Source organism: Columba livia, chromosome 3 (genome assembly GCF_036013475.1).
Source record: "Columba livia isolate bColLiv1 breed racing homer chromosome 3, bColLiv1.pat.W.v2, whole genome shotgun sequence".
In the NCBI taxonomy this organism is placed as follows: domain Eukaryota; kingdom Metazoa; phylum Chordata; class Aves; order Columbiformes; family Columbidae; genus Columba; species Columba livia.
This window is the reverse complement of record NC_088604.1, coordinates 15562720-15581264: the sequence shown is the minus strand read 5'-3', so window position 1 is coordinate 15581264 and position 18545 is coordinate 15562720. Positions and strand designations below refer to the sequence as shown.

The window sequence follows — 18545 nt, the reverse complement described above, 5'->3', positions numbered from 1 at the left end:
ACGCCTGTTCTAAATCACAGCAGCTGGAGTACAGGGGCACAGCAGAATAGCGCAAGTTTTCTTCAAAACCTGACTAGTTCAACTGCAGTTGAACTTGAAGTTGACCCCATATGCGACAGACATTAACCCTTAAGAACATCCCTGTTTTTCCTAGTCACGTAACCCCTGTTTAACCACAGGAATCCTGACAGTTCCTTGTTTGAAATTTCAGGGCTGTTCTCTTTAGTGACTAACACACTACTTCTCTCATTTTCAGATGCCTGGACTTGGCATCTCTCTTTGGCAGGGTTATCCATGGGTTTCTGAGACACCGGCCTGACCGGCTTTATTTGTATCTGCAATTCTATCTTAGGCTTCCACGTTCCTCAGGGCGGTTTTCTTCTTTTTATCATAGTTTTAAGCAGTTCTTACAGGTCCAGGTCTTTCCCTTTTTTCTCCCCTTGGTATTGGCAGGTATTTTTCTCTGCATCCTCTCCATGGAAACTGACATTGTGATAGGGAGGTGCCCTTTGATTTATCAGTAGCTGGGATCGAGGGCTGTACTTCTGGGTCAGTGTGTGTGGGTTTTTTAATAGATTTGGTCACCATCTATGTTCATGGCTTGGAATTTCACAAGCATTTGAAAGTTTAGCCAGTGCCACCCACTTGTATCTGACAGAGACATAAATCTGGGCTGGGAACGCTGAGTTCATTGAAGCACGAAAACAGGACTCAAAGCCTTTGCTTCCTGGTGCCACAGAGTCAGCATTTTACAATTCAGGTACCACAGTCTGAGCAGCATTAAAGAGGGGATGACAACCACAATAGAGTTAGTGAGAAACAGCTTCTCCTTTGCTTGCTCCATAGAATAATGTCTCCTGCAACTGAGAGAGTCAGTGGGACTCTGAATGACAATGGCTGGTGCTGGCAAAACCCCCTCATTTTCTGGTGCCAGTGGTGTGTGTCTGAAAATGAAAGATGGCTGTAAAATACTTACCATGTCTTCCAAAGTATGTTCCGGAGTTTATGGTTATGTTTGGCACTGTGATCCCACAGGTACATGAGAGCTGACCAGGTGCACAAATCCAGAAAGCATATTTTTGTTTTGTTTGAAAAACCCATTTATGTAATTAAATTAGCACCCCAATGGATAAACAAAGATGCTTGTGTTGTAAAGGTTTCCAGGACCTGTCCCTTGTACAACTAATGTAATCTTAACTGATTCCTTATCTGTAACATCACATCAATAAGATGCTGGTTTCTGCTGTCCTCAGGGTTAAATATAGGGTTTCTGTTTCGTCCACCAGTGAGCTGTGTGAATGCTGAGCTTGTTTATGTCAGATCCCTTTAAAAGGTATATCTATTTTTGTTCCTGATAAACTGTACAGAATAATAGCTGACTTTGTCTATGGAATAGAGTTTATAAACAGAAATATAACATTTTTTTCTCATTCATCACAATTGGATCCAGATAGTGATTAGTAAAGCAAGTAAACCTTCATTGCATAAAGCAGTCTGCATTCATAACATCTGATAATGGTTTCGAGTTCTCTCAGAATGTTTTATTACACTCTGGATGAATTTAAAATCTTATTTTTCAGGTGCTTGAATTAAGCTTTTCAATAATTAAATAAGTTTGAGAATCAGGTAGACCAGTCTGCTTTGCATGGTCATGTTGAGAACAGGTAAAATCCAGCCCTTTTTTAAGACAAACTTCTGCCACTGCAGTCAAAATTTTGGATGTTCTCTTTGTGCTGTACCAGGGATTTTTTTTTTTTTTTAAGTGCAAAAAGTCTTTCAGATGTTATGTGAATTTTTCGTGTTTTGACTCTGTATTTAAATAAAGCAGTTTGTGTGGAATGGATGACAGCTGAATGCTGTTTCCATTCCTGAAGGTGCAAGTTTGATTGTTACCATGTCGAGAGCATGATCATGTATTTTTATTTCTCTTTGGTCCAGACTTTCAAGACTGTGATGGACAGTCATGTAGAACCATATCGTACCTGCCACTGAAAATGTAGAGATGGGTCACTGAGCCCACAGATGCCTCCAACCTAACGTGAGAAAATATTAGTTCATAATATGGGAAGGAATTTAAAAAACCAAACAATTAAATATATATCTGTCAGGTATCTTGACAATTATTTGTCTTTGTTATATTAAACCTAAACCATTAATATAACAATGACAAAGAATTATTAAGATACCTGACAATCATATAATGGTTGAAAGATGGATTAAAATTAGAACTAAAAATCTTCTGGTGCCTTTGTGCAGAAATATAATTTAATATAATTCATTTTGGAGCTTCACCTTGGGTTTCTTGCGTACACCTCTGGCAGAGGTTTTTAAGGACAATATTGAAGTTTCCTCATTGTATTCGGCTGTGTTTGGCGTGGGTGAAGCAGAAGAGGAGCCAGAGGGTTCCTGTCAGTGAGGAAAGGGAACCGTAATCTGCTTTCTGTATTGGAAGAGAAGGTGCATCCTTGCTTCTGCATTAGCACTGAGCATCGCTACCAGGCTTTACAGCTTCCTAATTACCCTTCAGCAAATGGACACATCAGTACCGCTCACTGCAAATTTTCTCTTTGATTTTGTGTTTCTATGTGGATATTTTGTCAGTAGTGCCTGCTTCTTCTCTAGATCATGTTCTTAAATGCTACCTGCATGGTTTTATAATTCTTATTGTGCTTCTCTTAATTCTATATATATGTATATATAATATCAGTGTGCTATAATATCTAGTATTAACCATGCTATATATACAGCATTAATGTGCTACAGAGAAGCATACAAGAATGTTATTATATATGTAAAACATGCTTTACGAAGTCATCAAAAGATACCCAAGTCCTCAGCTTTGTGTGTTGTCTGTCTCAAACACATTTTTCCGTTGAGAGCAGAACGTGGTTTCATGGTGGTTTTGTATTTTCTTGACTGATTCCTACCGGCCGCTTCCCGGCCGGCTGGTTTCCTGGCGGCGCTGAGGAGGGGCTGGTCCGTGTGTCAGAATTACTGCCACAAACAGGAAGCATTTCATGCTCTCTATTCACAGTGACTTGAGGAGGGGAAAGGACATGGGGCCCAGGGCAAGAGCCACTTTGTACTAGGAAAAGAAAGCTGACATGGCTTTTGGTTATACTGGTTCATTGTACTCGCTGTGGAAAGCAGGCGGCTGTTAAGTACGTGGGATATTCAGCTGGAATAGACTGGCTCCTCAATGATTGAATGAGTAAATTATGTGGTTTCACCAACAATAAAGTCCTAATAATTAAATGCAAAATCAAATAATATTTCGTTCTGAAAAAAACAAAGAAACAAAAAAAACACGTGTACTCCTTAAGGTGAGAAAGAAATGCTGTTATATTTCACAATATCTGACTTACAGCAATGCTACGTTATTTATAGACAGCACTTCTAAAAGATGTGTCAAACTGCTTTAGCCAGGAGTTTTCAGCCATGGTGGCCCGTGCAAACTTAATTACACAAAACTGTGCTATTCCACAGATCCTTCAACTTTTATTCTGTTCAAATCATATAAATCAGAAAGGCTGTTTTACAGATGAGATTGCTGACTATTGAAAATGCATCTCCTCAATTGCTATATAAACAAAGGAATTACTTGAATCAGATTTCTAGTCACATCTTCAAGAAGGTGTCGAAACTTTCTGCTAAATTACAGAAAGCTGTTACTTTTAGATAACTTCCTGTAATTTACCAGCAGGATCTGCTCAGTGACGGCTGCAATGTTCTTTTCCTTTGCCTTTCTTTGTGGACAATGAAGCTTCTCTATTTCATGAGAAATGTTGTAGTGTGAAATCAACTTGCAGTGATTGAGTTCTGAGTGCTAAAATTGAAATTATATATATATATTTTTTTTTCTTCTTGTCACTTTTTTTTTTGAGGAGATGGGAAATTCTTACGCTGGTCAGCTCAAGACAACACGGTTTGAAGAAGTATTGCATAATTCTATAGAGGCTTCTCTCCGCTCAAACAACTTAGTTCCCAGACCAGTCTTCTCTCAGTTGTATTTGGAAGCTGAACAGCAACTGTCATCACTAGAAGGTAGGAAATAGTGAAATTCATATTTCTGCTCAAAGACAATTCTGTTGTTTGCTCTCCTGAGGCTCAGCACAAACATTTCAAATCAGAATACAGAAAACCAAAAATATTTAAAGATTTTATTTGGAAATTTTATGTTCTAATACATATATATACTAGAATTGGTTTATAAATGCAAAATGCATTCATTTTGACAAAATTAAACCACTTGCTTGCTCAGATTTATTAATATGCATAAAAGGAAGTACTAGGAATTATTACATTGGATGTGTGGAGAAATCTTTGGAGATTTGTAATATAAATCTGCTATCCTATAATTTATCATATGCTGCTGAAAGTTATACAGTAAATGATGGTAAACATGATAGATTTATAAATTATATATGCTAAGACTGATTTTCATTGTGAATCAATACAGCAGAAATTCTTTTAGCTTTTAAGAAGATTTATAATTACTTTGGGAATAATATTTTAGTTATTCTGTGGTTGCAAGGGTAAAAATTTCATGTTCTCTCATAAACCCTGCACAAGTTGGTTTTTAACACATGGGATTTCTCACTGAAGTTTTGTATGTGTTTAGAGCAGTCTGCTTTCTGAGTGTTTAAATGAACTGTGTAGATCTGATAAGCTAACTCATGATACAAATTGGTGTTTTGCTGTGCTGTTATGCGTAGTAGTGTCACGGTTTTCCGTGAGTTTACTGGTGTGTGCAGAACATTGGCATCCTGGTGGAAGGCTATGTTTAATAATTTCATTATTTAGCCATTTTTGTCACCAGGGCAGTGTTTCATTTATTTTGACCAGATCTACATGGTTGTTCCTCATGTGGGAGAGGTCTGCATGCTCATGTCATGTACTCCAGCCTCATTGTAAATTAAAATCTCTACTTCTCGCTACATGAATCCCTGTGCTCTGAGGGCCAGGAGACATGTGAAGCAGAGAGCCATCCTTGGGGTCTTGTATAAGCCCCTGTCCTCCACTCTAATGGCTATGTTTCCTTGGTGTGATGGGTTGACCTTGGCTGGATGGAAGGTGCTCACTAAGCCGCTCAGTCACTCCACTCCTTAGCAGGACATAATGAGTGAGAAAATATGATGGAAAAAACTTGTGTCAAGATAAAGGCAGTTTAATAAAGCAAAAGCAAAGACTGCTTGTGGAAACAAAGGAAAACAAAAGATTTATTTTCTACTTCCTATCAGCAGGTGATGTCCAGCTGCTTCCCAGGAAGCAGGGCTTTAGTACAGGTGGCAGTTGCTTGGGAAGATAAACTGTAATAACAAATGCCCCCCACACTCCTTCCTTCTCTTAGCTTTTATTGGTGAGCAGACATCATCTGGGGTGTATTAGAAGGGGGGTGGCTAGTAGATCGAGAGAGGTCCTCCTTCCCCTCTACTCCGCCCTGGTGAGACCACATCTGGAATATTGTGTCCAGTTCTGGGCCCCTCAGTTCAAGAAGGACAGGGAACTGCTGGAGAGAGTCCAGCGTAGGGCAACGAAGATGATTAAGGGAGTGGAGCACCTCCCTTATGAAGAAAGGCTGAGGGAGCTGGGTCTCTTTAGTTTGGAGAAGAGGAGACTAAGGGGGGACCTCATTAATGTTTATAAATATATAAAGGGTGAGTGCCATGAGGATGGAGCCAGGCTCTTCTCGGTGGCAAACAATGATAGGACAAGGGGTAATGGGATCAAACTGGAACACAAGAGGTTCCGCTTAAATTTGAGAAAAAACTTCTCAGTAAGGGTGACAGAGCACTGGAACAGGCTGCCAAGGGAGGTTGTGGAGTCTCCTTCTCTGGAGACATTCAAAACCCGCCTGGACATGTTCCTGTGCGACCTCACCTAGGCGTTCCTGCTCCAGCAGGGGAATTGGACTAGATGATCTTTTGAGGTCCCTTCCAATCCCAAACATACTGTGATACTGTGATCATATGGTATGGAATATCCCTTTGGTCAGTTTATGTCAGCCGTCCTGGCTACGTCCCCTCCTGTGATCTAGCTCACTCCCAGCCTGCTGGTGAAGGGGAATGTTGGAGGGACAAGCAGAGCACTGGTGTAGGATCAACACCTTTCTGGCTACCAGTACACAGCATAGCACCATGAGGGATGCTAAGGGATACATTAAGGTATCTCAGCCAGACCCAATGACCTTGGCATTCTGACATGGTGATGCACGCAGCGTATCCCTGGTCAGAGCTGCATGCTGGGCCTCAGTGCAGCAAGTGTTCTCCTGTGGTGAAGGAGACATGGTGCAAACAATTCAAGCAAGGTAGTGTGGTGGATCAGTGCAGCCCAAATGTTCTGGCTTTCCATTTTGTGGACTGATAACACATTATAGGTGTTCAATGTAGCATTTGACAGCAAAATTAGCCACCAGTAAATAAGGCTGATATTACGGATCTTTGTTTCTGATGATGTCACAATATCAAAATTACTGGGGAGCCTCACAATTGAGTATATAGTCAGTTTAACAAAAAAACAATTGGATTTTTTTAAGGTTTATCAATAATCTGTTGTAATGTCATTATTTTTAGTTGTGTTGGTATTTTTTTTTAACTTTTTTCTGTCTCCTTTTGATACATAAATGACCATCTAAACAAGGAAAAAAGTACTTAGCCAATGAGACTAACCTAATATCATTACATATCTGTCATGATAATTTATACCTAAAAATAATTTGTGCAAAAGAGACTGTTCTGTGCCTGGAGACAAGTTAAATGAACCTGTTGGTCCCTTCTGGCCTAGGTGTTATTTTTTTGCCATGAACTTGTAAACACATACTTTCCGGTGAGAATGGTTTTCTAGTCTACATATTCTAAATTTGACAAAAACATGCACATTATAAATGTATGCCTTTATAGTAATTTATGTAACTAAATTTGCCTATAAAATTATTTGGAGCTCTGTGAATTAAAAGTACCACATTCACCTAAGTTGGTTTAGACAGAATGTTAGATCTCCTTGGCTACAATAATAGTATTTTTTACTCTGTTTTTGTTTGTTTGTTTTCCTGCCTTTTTATTATTGCTGTGTTTCCCGTCTTCTTCAGTACTGGCAGATTCATGTAGTGCTTAGAATAGTCCAAAACCATCATTATTTAAACAAACCTCTTTCTAGATTTTTCATTTTATCAAGAAGCCTTCAGTTTGCTGTGTTCTCACTGGTCATACATTTCTAATTAAGAGCTTCTGAAGTCTTCTTAATTTTCTTAGCCTTTGTAATTGCAGAAACTATATGCAAATAATTGAATCATAGAGTTGTTTTCATTGGAAAAGACCTTTAAGCTCATTGAGTCCAACTGTTAACCTAATACTGCCGAGTCCACCTCTAAACCATGTCCCTAAGAATCTTGTCTACATGTCTCTTAAACCCCTTCAGAGATGGTGACTACACCACTTCCCTGGGCAGCCTGTTCCAATGCCTGACAACTCTTCCCATGAAGAATTTTTTCCTGATATCCCATCTAAAACTCCCCTGGTACAACTTGAGGCCATTTCCTCTTGTCCTATCACTTGCTACTTGGGAAAAGAGACCAACACCCTCCATGCTACAACCTCCTTTCAGGTAGTTGTAGACAGTGATAAGGTCTCCCCTCAGTCTCCTTTTCTCCAGGCTAAACAGCCCCAGTTCCCTCAGCTGCAACTCATAAGACTTGTGCTCCAGGCCCTTCACCAGCTTCATTGCCCTTCCAATAAATGGTCTGGATGTTCAGGAACTTTCTAGGAATATACATGAAAAACTCTTTACAATAGGAGGCAAGGTTATTTGGCTTTAAGAGGTTTAGCTTTCTTGTACACATCTGCCTAGTTATTACCATATGAACTGCAAATTAAACCTGTGGACTGGATTGCCAGTTATTAGAAGTCATTATCTGTGAGGCTCTTTAATCTGATTCTTCACTTCTGAAATCAAAATCCCAATTGAATCACAATCACATTCACAGTTCTGATTCTCTAATCACATCCTGTTTCTCAAATACAAAAGACCTTTCTTCCATTTTTCGCTTGAGTTCTCAGATTCATTTGGGTGCCACCTTTTAGGCCTGTGTATTATGTTTGTGCCAAAGAGGTATGAAGCTGATTTCAAAAGTTAATGACAAGTGCTATTTTTCTGTTAGCATCCAACTCCTATAGCCCCACTATCACTGGGACATTGGTGGAACAGGCTGAGAAGCAGCACGCAAGCAATGCAGAGCAACAGAGGGACACTTGGCTCCACGGCACGGAGATTGTTCATTGTGAGGTTTTGTATTCAGCTCTAGTAGCAGCACCATGTTCTGACAGGAGCTTTGCAGCAAACTCCTCCTGTCTGTGGTTGTCTGGTTCCTTCTCTGAGCTGCATTTAAGGCAGGCTGTCTGTCCATTGATATGATATATTTTGTGGCTTTTGATTCAAGCCTTGATGCTGCAATCAGGTGACAGCAGCTCATTCTTGTGTATTATAGGTACACATCTGCTCTTGTACTGTTTTCATGTTGGGCTGAAAGTTCTGTAGCTCTCCTATTCCTTAGTCTTCACTTCCATCACTTCCATTTCTTGTCTCTATCTCTCTTTTTTTTTTTTTTTTTTTAATGTGAAAGTACTTGTTATGGATGAACAAACAGTTTACCACTGACCAAAGGGGGAATCCCACATCCTGCCACCGCCACTCCTCCTAACCATATCTTCCCATTTTCTGCCTTGTCATCAGTTTGGGCATTTGTTGGATCTTACACTGAACTAATTTAATACATAAACCCGGTAAAAAACCCTGTTTGCTTTTGTTTGTGTACTTTCTTTGCTACTGGGTTCACGAGCTGGAACGGCTCAGCACAGGCTGCAGGGAGTGCCAGAGCTGGCACAAAGAGGCAGGGAGTGTGGGGAAAGAGAAGAGAGCCAGACTCACCCCTTTTTCATTGCATTTGGATGTTAGTCAAGGTTAAGTCATAACATGTAACTTACCCCTGACTTAAACAGCAAAGATGGAGAGCTTCAGTTTTCCCTTTGTTCATTTTAATCATTTTTGTCTTTGGGCTTCACTCTTAAAACAGTCATGTTTAATATTCTGTCCTTATCTGTGAGCACCAGCACTGGAGCTTGATGTTTAGATACTTAGAAGTAAACATACCTTTCAAATCCTCTTCTAGATTGGAGTGTAGGATGTAAGTCTCAATAACCTTTAGAGACAAATCTTCAAACTCCAGATTTACTTCCTTCAGCTTCCTCCCTAATTCTCATTTATTCTGTAGAATTTGTTTAGCTGATTTTACAATCCTTTCTCAATAAAATAAAAAGTAATTCTGGAGAGGACCATAGAGAAAAAAAAAATCCTTGATGAATATCCTATGAGATTCTTATTGCCTGATCCAAAGGCAGTCAAAACAAAGAGAGTATGTCCAGTTGACACTGGGCTTTGGAGGATGACTGCAGTGTGCTTCATTGTTTTTCTGTTTCACCACTTCAGGACTGGGGTTTGGCTTCTTGGGACTGGCTGCTTAGTGTGGATGGAGTTCATGGGGAATTGCCTTGAGTATATTTTATTTCTATTTTATATATATATATATATATATATATATATATATATATATATATTTACTAGTAGTGTATCTATCAGTATTTTGTTATTTTATTAAACTGTGTTTATCTCAATCCAAGTCCCTCCCTTCCCTTTTGATTCTCTCCCCTGTGGGGGGTGGAAGGGGAAGGGAGTGGGTGAGCGGCTGTCGTGGTTGTATTGCTAGCTCGGGTTAAACCATGACAAGCCTATATCACGTATTCTTCTCCCCAGCATTCAGTATTGCTTGCCAGGCTGGCACAGTCCATGCACAGGCTGCTGTGAATCATCTTCCTGGATATGTGCCTTGACATTACAGAGGGAGCAGCAGTGCTTTACTCGGTGCTCCGCATTCTGGTCAGGGACAGATGACCTGCGAATTAGGTGTTCTTAACATGGCATCGGCTGTGGTGAACCTGGTTTCAAAAAGGAACCGGTTCTTCAGTTCCCTGTACAATATCAAGGACATGGTCAATACCTAATTAATAACATCTGTACTTGGACTGTAGCCAGGACATTCTAAAGTGCTAAGAAGTAATGACTTTGGGTTTATATTGGCTGTTACTATTATAAACGAAGGATACAGTGTTGTGATCAGCAAGAGTTCAAACACCAAGAGGCCCTTAAAAATAATGAGATTAGCTTAACAATAATGAGATTTAAAAAAATAATAAATTGAAGCTTCTTTTTATTTGTCCTCCAGTGTTTTTTTTTCACTTTCACAGATGCAATTGGGTCATTCTTTTGAACAGGCTTTTTGCACAAGAACATGCTCTATGCACAAGAGCTAAAAGCTTTATTTTTTGATGAAAGATGTTCAATTGTAAGCATGACTGGAAGTTGGAGCTTTAAGAAAACAACAAATATCTTAAGAGTTGGCAGAAGTAAAGTTATTGTCAAGAGGAGAGAACCAGTTTGCTGTAATACTTTTTGTAACTGGGTCACCCTGCTCGTTCATTGGTTGGTTGCCAGCATTTTCTGTTGTGTTGGAGTCATTTATGCTGTGATAATTTGTAGCAGGCAGCAGAGCAGATAATGAGGAAGAAGAAGAAGAGGAGGAAGAAGAAAGCTCGGAATCAAGTAGTCCTGTTTCTTACCAGATGAAGCCTCCTCCAGAAGGATGTTGCACTACTGATGGTAAGAAATGCCCTAACCGTGTTGCCAGATGGCATTTGTGCTACTGAAAAGGTAGGATTAGGGCCATTTTCCCCATAATTTATCAGAATGAGGTAATATATACAATATAAAAATCCTAAAAATGTAGCATTTGTTACCTGGCAGATAAAGCTGGATTCCTCTTGGTTGCGCTTATATTTATCAGAGTGTTTGCTTGGTGTGTTAGATAAACATTTGTGTTGGAACGCATGACATGAGGATGGAAGTTCAGTTCTCTTAGGCAAGGCGACCTTTATAAGATTGAGTTTGCAGGCCTGGTGTTTGCTGAAACGAATGTGATAATTCCTATGGCTTTATCACTGCTATTTTTTATTTAAAGTGTACCTCAATCAATGTTGCTGTAAAAAATACTCAGAAGCCCAGGAAAAGCCGGTGAAATTTGCCAGATGTTGAATTTTTGAATGTCTGACCTGATATATGATGATGTTAGTAGGTTGCAAAACATAATCAAGAGAAACTTCACTGTACATTTAGATTTGTGTTTGTTTATTGTACTGGTAGTGTCTGTTTATGGCTGGCTGAAGGCAGGGAACAAAATTATCTCTTAGTTTGCCCTTGACCTCAGAGGACACAATGTTTTTATTAAAACTATAGGAAGTCTTTTAATAAAGGCAATTTGAGTATTAAACAAAAAAATCTTGTCAACTTAAAAATACATTGAATTGATTTTTTTCTAGGTTTCTGCCAGGCTGGTAAAGATTTGAGACTGGTGTCAATTTCCAATGAACATATTGAGGTACCATCAGGGTTTTTACTTGTTGGTGCAAAGTCACCAAATTTACCTGATCACCTTTTAGTGTGTGCGGTGGATAAAAGATTCCTGCCAGATGACAATGGGCGCAATGCCCTGCTGGGTAAGTGTCTGTGATTGCAGTAGTGGATGCTTCTGTGGGCTACAATTGATAGCTAATCTTTTTTTGCAGAGTGAGTTCAGCAGATTTCACTCCCGTTTCATGTCTGCAGTAACGCTCATGGGTGATGCACAACAAGATAACAACTCAGAGCTGACTGTGTTTGCTTTGGAAAGATACAGAGTGAGCCAGTTCATTAGAAATGCTTCATCACCTTCTATCCATCAGTCCAAGACTAAAGTCCGATTTGTTTATGTTATTGCTGGAACTGCACATCTGGTAACTGGACTAGTCAAACAGCTGCCTGTCTCTATTTTAGTTTTCCAAATACTAACATGGACAGTCTGTAGGTCTGTCAAATAGAGCTTTCAGGCTACTATATGCATGTAAACAGTTTGATGATAGTTTGGACTAGAAAAGTTTATGACCTTTTTGATTTATCTTTTTGAGATAGGGATAATATTCTCCCCTGTGTTTGAACAACAGAATGGGTTCTGGACCATAACCTATGACTCTGCTATTATCACAATATAAATAAATATGAATTATTATAAGTTGATTGTTTTCCTATATGAGTACTCAGGTAATACTATGTTTTTGAATAATACTGTTTGTAGGATACTCTAATTTGTTGCTTTTCATCTGTTTAAAAATCTAGCTTCTGACCTAAAACTCGGTCCTTCTGTTTTTATTATAGCCTTTCTAATGGCCATTACCCTCATCCAAATCAAACCAAATAGGCATGATCTGCCATCATGTGGATGACTTAACTGAATATCAATGTTATGACAGTGGAATAATTTTTATATTGGGACAAGTTGTATTAATATATAATTGGGTTGAAAACTCTTTGTTCAATCGGACACTTTAATGTTATGTATTATTTTCTTAGTTAGTTAACCAAAAAATGCTGTATTGTGTCTCTGTACAAACCCAAGATTCAAAAAGGAAAAAGGAAACATTTGTCATGCCTTTTAATAGTTTTCTTTCACAAACACTGAGGGATATGGCATGAACTCAGTTACCTCAGTTTGAGCAACTCTTCAAGGCATTTGGGATGACAGTGTAGTGTGAAGGTGCATAATATAATTCCATGTACAGTAACTTCTCTCCTCATGTGATCTTGCAGGGTTGGATTGGTCATAGTACATTTGACCAGTGACAGTAAAAGAATTAAGAGGGTTGTAAATCACCCACGTGTTGCCATTTTAAAGATAAAGGCAGGAATGTTGTACCACTCAAGTCATTCAGTGCTGGCACAATTAACAGCTTAAGCTCCTTGGGCTGTTAGCAGAGAGGAAGTAATGTATTTGTTAATTGCGTGCTAAACAAGGGCAGAAAAAAGCAACAGGAATATAACTGGGAGGTTTTTATGCTACTTGCATCCTCAGCGTGCTTATTTAATACATTTTAGTTTCCTGAAACCATTTAAATGCTTATTTTTGGCTATTGTTACACACTTAAACACCAGTGAATCACATTCTTTGGCAAATAATTTTAGTAATTCTGTAGGATGACTTTTATGTATTTTATAACAAGCTTAAATATGAAAGAACTTACTTTAAGATCCAATGTCTTAATCTGAAAGCTGGGAATAAAATAAGGTTCCCGGTCCCTAATCTAATGAAAAAACATGATATATGTTATTGACATCAGGATTGCATCCTATTCATACAATAGATCATACTGTAGATAGAAATAATCCTGGTTCTCATACACTGATGCAAGTCAAATCAGGGTAAGTAAAATTAGAAGCAGACATGAGTAGTCTCACAGTTTCAGGCAAATAGTGTGATAAAAGACAGAACCATTCTCACTTTAAAATCTCTGTCTATTAGTATAACATAGTGACCTCTGCCCTGTGACAGACTTAAGATGAAAACATTTAATATGAAGAAGGAAAGCTCTTTTTGTTGTCTTACTTTTAAAGATGGGATAGAAGGTTTATTTTTGGTATTCTGAGTTTGGGCTGTTCTCATTCAAACATGCTGGACTTTTGAAACAACGTGGAAAGTGGTCCCTTCAAGCCTTTCTAAGTTTAGGGGGAAATGGAATTGGATTCATGCTGAATTGGAATGAGCCGTTATCATGGATCAGAGTATATCCCAGACTTTTGGTAAGGCTTGTTGGTAATACAGGCATATCACTTGTAACCCTTCAACCCCAATGTTTTTTCTAAATTTAATGTGTTTTTTTTTTCTTTTTTGTACTGTCGTTTTTGTAAGGCAGCTCCTACTCAGTACTGTACATTTTTTCCAAAATAATTTATTTGAAGGGAAAAAACACTAATGAATTACCCAGTAGTTTCCTGGTTTCACATAGTCCTTCTGCATATGTTTGTGAAGATGCCTGTGGAACACACAAAAATTCCAGAAGAAAACAGGAAATGTTGCAGTATTTCTGGGCTTTTGACTTATGGTCTTGTTCCCATTAGGGGCTGTTGACATTGCCTCGGGGGCATGTGCCAATTTATTGATTATGCTAATAAGTTGTCCCACCATCGAGGCATATGTGCTTGTGATTTGGAAGTAATTTCTGTTGGAGGTTGTTTTGTGTCTTTGTTTTTACAATTGATGTATTGCTCCATAGGAAAACAAAACAAAACCAAAACACTTTCTGGAAAACACTGTATTTTTGGCAAGCAAAAAGTTCTCTGTGTCTGAGCATGTAGCTTGTATGCTTCTGTTAATCAAGTTAGATCACAGGTTTAACTACTCTGCAAAACAGATTGAGCTTTTTGCCTTTAGGAAGCTGTTTCTTGGGGTTTTTCTCAACCTAAAGGAATGCTTAGATGGAGGAAACACTTCTGTGATACTGCAATATTTATTGTTCTCGGCTGAAAGCAGCTAACATGTACCACTCCCAAAGGTTTTTTCTCTTTTGGGTTTTGGGTTTTTCTCTCGAGGAGACTATTTCATGATAAACAAAGCAGCCATTCACTCATCACTTTCCTTCCCAGAAGACCAAACAGCTGCCCACTTTCCTAGCAGGGAATCCTTTTTTTCTCAATGGGTCCCTGAGGTCAAAATGACAGAGGAAAAGATTAGTTTGATTGCATGTAAGCTGTATGTAAGAAGAAAAGTGGTAGTATAAAATACTGTGGCTGCTTCTGTTAAAATGTACAATGTTCTATTGGGCTTTTGTAATAGTAGTGAGTTTCTGTCCAGTGGAGCTCTCCAGCTTGACCATATTGATTTCATTTGTTTTTGAAATTTAGGACTTCAGTCTTCAAATGGAGCTATACTAAGTAGGAGAGAAAAATGTGGAATATTGTCAGTATCCGTATGCTTTTTCTTGTGAGTAGGCTGAAAAGGAGAAATACTTTTGTTGAAAAGTTGAAAAGATAATAATTCTTCGTCTTAAGAAGGCTGCCAACTTTCAGCAAAAATAATAATGTTGATGAAAAGCCTGTTATTCATTTAAAGAGAAACAGGAGGATAATTTTATGCCAATTTATGAAAGATTAGATTATGAAATATTAGATTATGAAATGTTAGAGGGATCTCCTCCCAGCTGGAAGTCCTCTCTTTATCCGTAGCCCAAGCTTTCTGTTGACCACAAGGTACCTACTTGTGGAAGAGCTTTTTGAATTATGAGCAATTGATCATTGTGATGTGAGCAAATTCAAGCAAATGCACATGATAAAACTCCAGATACAATCAAATACCTTCTGGTTAAACAATCTTCAGAGGGTTACAGCCTTAAGTCACTATTGAACTGAGCTGGATATGAACTGGTGACCTAAAGGTGAAAGGGTTTTAGCCCCTAAACTCCAGGCATTGATTTCTAATTCTCTTGTGAAATCAATCCCGTGACATAGATATATTGAGTCACCTCATGGCTGCCCCGACTCCCCTGACCTTTGTCCTCTCTATAATGTATGGAAGAATATTTAATGCAGCTTGTTTATGAAACAAACTGTCCCCTTTATCAGCTGCTGCCCCAGGCAGCATGTGAACAGGGCATGCAGAGAAAGGAAGATGATTAAATGTTTGGGTTCTCAGTGTTACTCAATCTGCTACACGAAGTGCTGTGAGCCAGGTTGGCAGAGCCCTGCGATGAGTAATGGTTGAACAGCATTTTCTTACACTGGAATTCTAATATCATGCTGTGCTCTATCTGTGGTGTCGGGGCTGAGCTGTGTTAATGAAGCAAAGGCTGTCCTGAAAGAGAGTGTGGGTCAGAATGAATGGGGTGGAGATTGCTGTTGGCAAGGAGCTGGCAAGAAAAGACTCCTAGTCTGACTCAGCGGAGCTCAGGAAGCTTGAGGGGAAAGATGGTAGTTTGACGTAAAAGGAAAATTAAAAAATAAACTTCTAAAATGTTCTCCAAGGACTTTTCAAAAAAGTGGACAATTTAGTTCGGTTTAATCCTTACTAGGCCTCACCTGTATGCTGTAAGTAGTGTAAACTAATTTCCAGTACATATCACAGCATTAAAAATAGGTGATAAGGACCAGAGGTTGTTTCAGGCAGATGTTGTTGCTAAATCTGGTTTAGGCTGGTGATGATGTGTGAGAGTTTCCAACAGTGACTGACCTAGAGTCCACATGACAAGATGTTATGTCCACTGTCCAACTTTCTGTTGGACAAATATTTCTGCCTGTGGCTTTAGCAAGTTGCTGGACACTCTTAGCAAAATGATAAAATCTAAAAATTGCACAGGTACTTCTATTTTACTTTTGGAAATGGTCCCTTCATGCTTGCATTTGAAAATGCATTGCTTGCAAGTGGCAACCAGGCAAAATTGCAAGGCTGCTGGTCATGCTCGGTGTCCTGCCAAACGTACGGGAAGTTTTCAGTTACTAACAGAAGCATTTTTCATGATTTCTTAATCTGCATAAAATGTACGCACACTCTACAGCTTTTGCCACATCCGTTCTAATTTTGTTTCCTTTTGTTGTTGCTTTTATTGCAGCTACTGGAGGCTCTGTAATGTTAGACAGTTGCTTTTGTGCTGACTGATATAACACAGGGGATTCTGCAGAGTCATGAGTTGTCCTGATTTTATGAGTCATAATGACCTTTATCATCCTACCGACCAGGATCAGAGAGATAATAGCCAGCTTTCAATAGTTGTTAGCCAGTTGTTTCCACAGATACCAGACCAATTTCCACATGTATTTATGCTTTTAATAAATTCTTCTGAGCCACTTGAAAACTGATGAAATTGCTCAGGTTGTAAACCAAGCAACAGGTTTTTACAAAACATTATATTTCAGTGCTTGTATTTTACAGAAGGAAAAAAGTATTGACCATTAATCAGAAAACTTAATTTGCTGGAAAAATTTGTTTGAAATGACCATTCTCATTAATGGCTCTTCACTTTATCTACTGTATTATTGATCCTTTACTCCAGTTATACTATTTATTTCCAACATTATTCTGTATCTGTTATGTGAAATGCATTTCCTTTATTTTATTTTTGCCATCTTTCACTTCACTGAACACACCCTTTTCATTTCAATCCCTGTGATGACACATAAAAATGTACATGAGATATGATTAAAATAAAATAAAACTTCGTGCTTCAGGTCATGTGTAGAGAACAGACAGAAAATTTCCATGGGGAAGATCATCTTCTAATTGCACACCGTAGGATTTCTTTGTAGATAAAAATTAGAGTTGCATTGGTCTGATGCAACATGAAGAATTCCTAGGAAATAGTTTAGAAAATGGACAAAAAAAGTTGCTTAAGAATGAAAGACAATCAGCTGTGCAAGGAATGCCCTTTATTTATGGTGAAAATGGCATCACCATCATGAAACTCTCTTTGAGGCTCAGACTGTGTATCTCAGTATGAGAGGAAATGGCAGCGTCCCTGGAAATGCCCCATCAGGCCTTAGTACAATAAGCTTCTTTACGTGCAAGGACTATGTCTCTGTCGTGCCTATAAAGTTGCAGACACTTTGTTTCCGTAATCATAAATAGTTTAAACTTCTGTGAAGTGCTAACACAGTCCAGCCATAATTTGAGAACGCCACTTTAAATTAATAGCCCAGGAAGGCTTCAGTATTATTTTCCTCTCTAAAAAGGTTTCTGTAGTAGGAACTTGGTACTTAAATATACTTAAATCAGGTTGAAGAGAATAGATTAAATATACTTAATTTCTTAAGACTTAATTGCATGTTTAATTTCAATGAAAGCTGAAACAAGAGAAGTCTGTACTTATTGTAGTGTTGCGAAGGGCTGGGGTTAAGCATGTGGTTCAGTACACTTCAATCAGAAATTTCTTGGTTTAGTGTTTCACAGGTAGGTAAGTGTGATCTTTTTCTTGTGTGAGAAAATGGAAAATTATGGCCTATTTTAGTTGTTCCGTAAATGTGGGGCTCTTTTTTTGCAATCTGGTAGCCAAAGTGCAATACAGTAGGCTTGATGTAGTATTTTTTTTTGAGGAAAATGTTAATAAAAAGCTCAGGTATTGAAAAAAAAAGATAAATACAGCTTTTCTCCAGGAAGGAGTTGTGTTTGAATGTTATTAGTAGTGACTCACCTATCTCATTTGTTTATATGTATTGTTTATTTTATCAGGCTTCTCTGGCAATTGTGTTGGCTGTGGCAAGAAGGGTTTCTGCTACTTTACAGAATTCTCAAATCACATTAACCTTAAACTGACCACTCAGCCCAAGAAACAGAAACACTTAAAGTATTATCTGGTCAGGAATGCACAGGGAGCTCTGACCAAAGGATCTGTAATCTGCTGGAAAGGGGCAGGTAAGATAATGAATCTGTCTTCCTCCAGCTCTGGCTTTCATCAGCCGAGCTTGGCTATCAGAGGGACGGGCATCTGTGTAAAACCTAAGACAGACCAGTTGAAAGAAAGACTTTAAAGCTAAGTGATTACTTGGCCAGCTGTAAAAAGCAATTGACTGACCTAATATGAAGGTGGCACATCTGAAGGCACCGGTTCCTCCCTTCCAAGTGCCGTAGTCTCTAAGTAATTCATGTG

At 38.7% G+C, this 18545-nt stretch overlaps 1 protein-coding gene across 15 annotated transcripts in view; it reads left to right on the top strand.

The window, feature by feature from the left end:
- GREB1 (growth regulating estrogen receptor binding 1) overlaps positions 1–18545 on the top strand; it is a 97570-nt gene that overhangs the window by 33180 nt on the left and 45845 nt on the right. For 7 of the 15 annotated variants that reach the window (XM_065055890.1, XM_021293624.2, XM_065055886.1 and 4 more), the window contains 4 exons: positions 3888–4044; positions 10588–10707; positions 11424–11600; positions 18128–18310. In XM_065055890.1, the coding sequence (XP_064911962.1) occupies positions 3888–4044; positions 10588–10707; positions 11424–11600; positions 18128–18310 (637 nt within the window). Of the gene's footprint in view, positions 1–3884; positions 4045–10587; positions 10708–11423; positions 11601–18127; positions 18311–18545 lie in introns of all 15 variants that reach the window. The other 8 variants (XM_065055891.1, XM_065055897.1, XM_065055885.1 and 5 more) reach the window with 2 other exon arrangements.